General features: G+C 61.0%; 1 protein-coding gene across 1 annotated transcript in view; it reads left to right on the top strand.

Moving 5' to 3' along the window:
• RCC1 (regulator of chromosome condensation 1) overlaps window positions 1-552 on the top strand; it is a gene marked incomplete at its 5' end in the record, with an annotated part of 3,111 nt that extends 2,559 nt beyond the window's left edge. The window contains 2 exon segments of the mRNA XM_010009540.1: window positions 4-134; window positions 377-552. Coding sequence (XP_010007842.1) covers window positions 4-134; window positions 377-552 — 307 coding nt within the window.
• Between the last annotated feature and the right edge of the window lie 450 nt (window positions 553-1,002).

The following is a 1,002-nucleotide window of genomic DNA, read 5'->3' on the forward strand; positions in this document are numbered from 1 at the left end:
CAGGGCGGAGTACGGCCGCCTGGGCCTGGGTGCTGGGGCAGAGGAGAAGAGCACACCCACAGCCATCCCCGAGCTGCCCAGCATCTCCTCCGTGGCCTGCGGCGCCTCGGTCGGCTATGCTGTCAGCAGCGATGGTGAGTGCTCGGGAATGCTGTGCTCCCCCACCTTCACCCCCCTTCCTGGCCCCCCTGGATCCAGCCAGCCCCACGCCCCCTTGGGTATGGTCCCAGCACCTCTGAGTTGCAAGTGCTGCTTCCCTTCTTCCTGCTGTATCTCTGGCACCCACCACTGAGCTCCGGGTGTGGAGTCCCCTTGGGTTTGGCTGCTGGTCCCTTTCCCACCCCAGAAGTCAAAACTTGCATCACCTCTGTTGCAGGCCGAGCGTTCGCCTGGGGCATGGGCACCAACTACCAGCTGGGCACAGGGGAGGAGGAGGACGTCTGGAGCCCCGTGGAGATGGTGGGCAAGCAGCTGGAGAACCGCACAGTCCTGGCCGTGTCCAGTGGTGGGCAACACACTGTGCTGCTGGTCAAGGACAAGGAACAGAGGTGATGAAGCGACCCCTCAGCTGAGCCCAGTGGGATGACAGGACCTGCACAGAGCCCCCACCTTCCACCTGGGGTGGGTGACTGGTTTCCAGCTCTGGTGTCCCATCACTGGCAGTGAGGAGGGCAGGAGGCTCCTGGAGCTGGGAGCAGGCTCTGTGGCTGGAGCAGGGCTCTTCAGGGATGCTCATGATTTCTCCCTGTGTGTGTCTGTCTTCCCACGGTGCCCAGTGCTCTGTCAGCTCCCCCTGGGTTGGCTTTGTCCTAAATCAATCTCAGTGCTGTGGCTGGATGGGTTTTCAAGTTCTTCTTGTCTGAGGTTTGAAGTATTTCCTGGCCTGGCAAAGCTGAGGGCCTTGTTCTTCGCTACACAGAAGGGTTCGAGCATCAGGCTTTCCAAGGTCCCCATGTTCCCCATCTCTGGATGAGCCTCCATCCCCATAGCGAAACATCTTTT

The sequence above is a fragment of the Nestor notabilis genome, unplaced genomic scaffold (assembly GCF_000696875.1).
Source record: "Nestor notabilis isolate BGI_N333 unplaced genomic scaffold, ASM69687v1 scaffold18962, whole genome shotgun sequence".
Lineage (NCBI taxonomy): Eukaryota > Metazoa > Chordata > Aves > Psittaciformes > Psittacidae > Nestor > Nestor notabilis.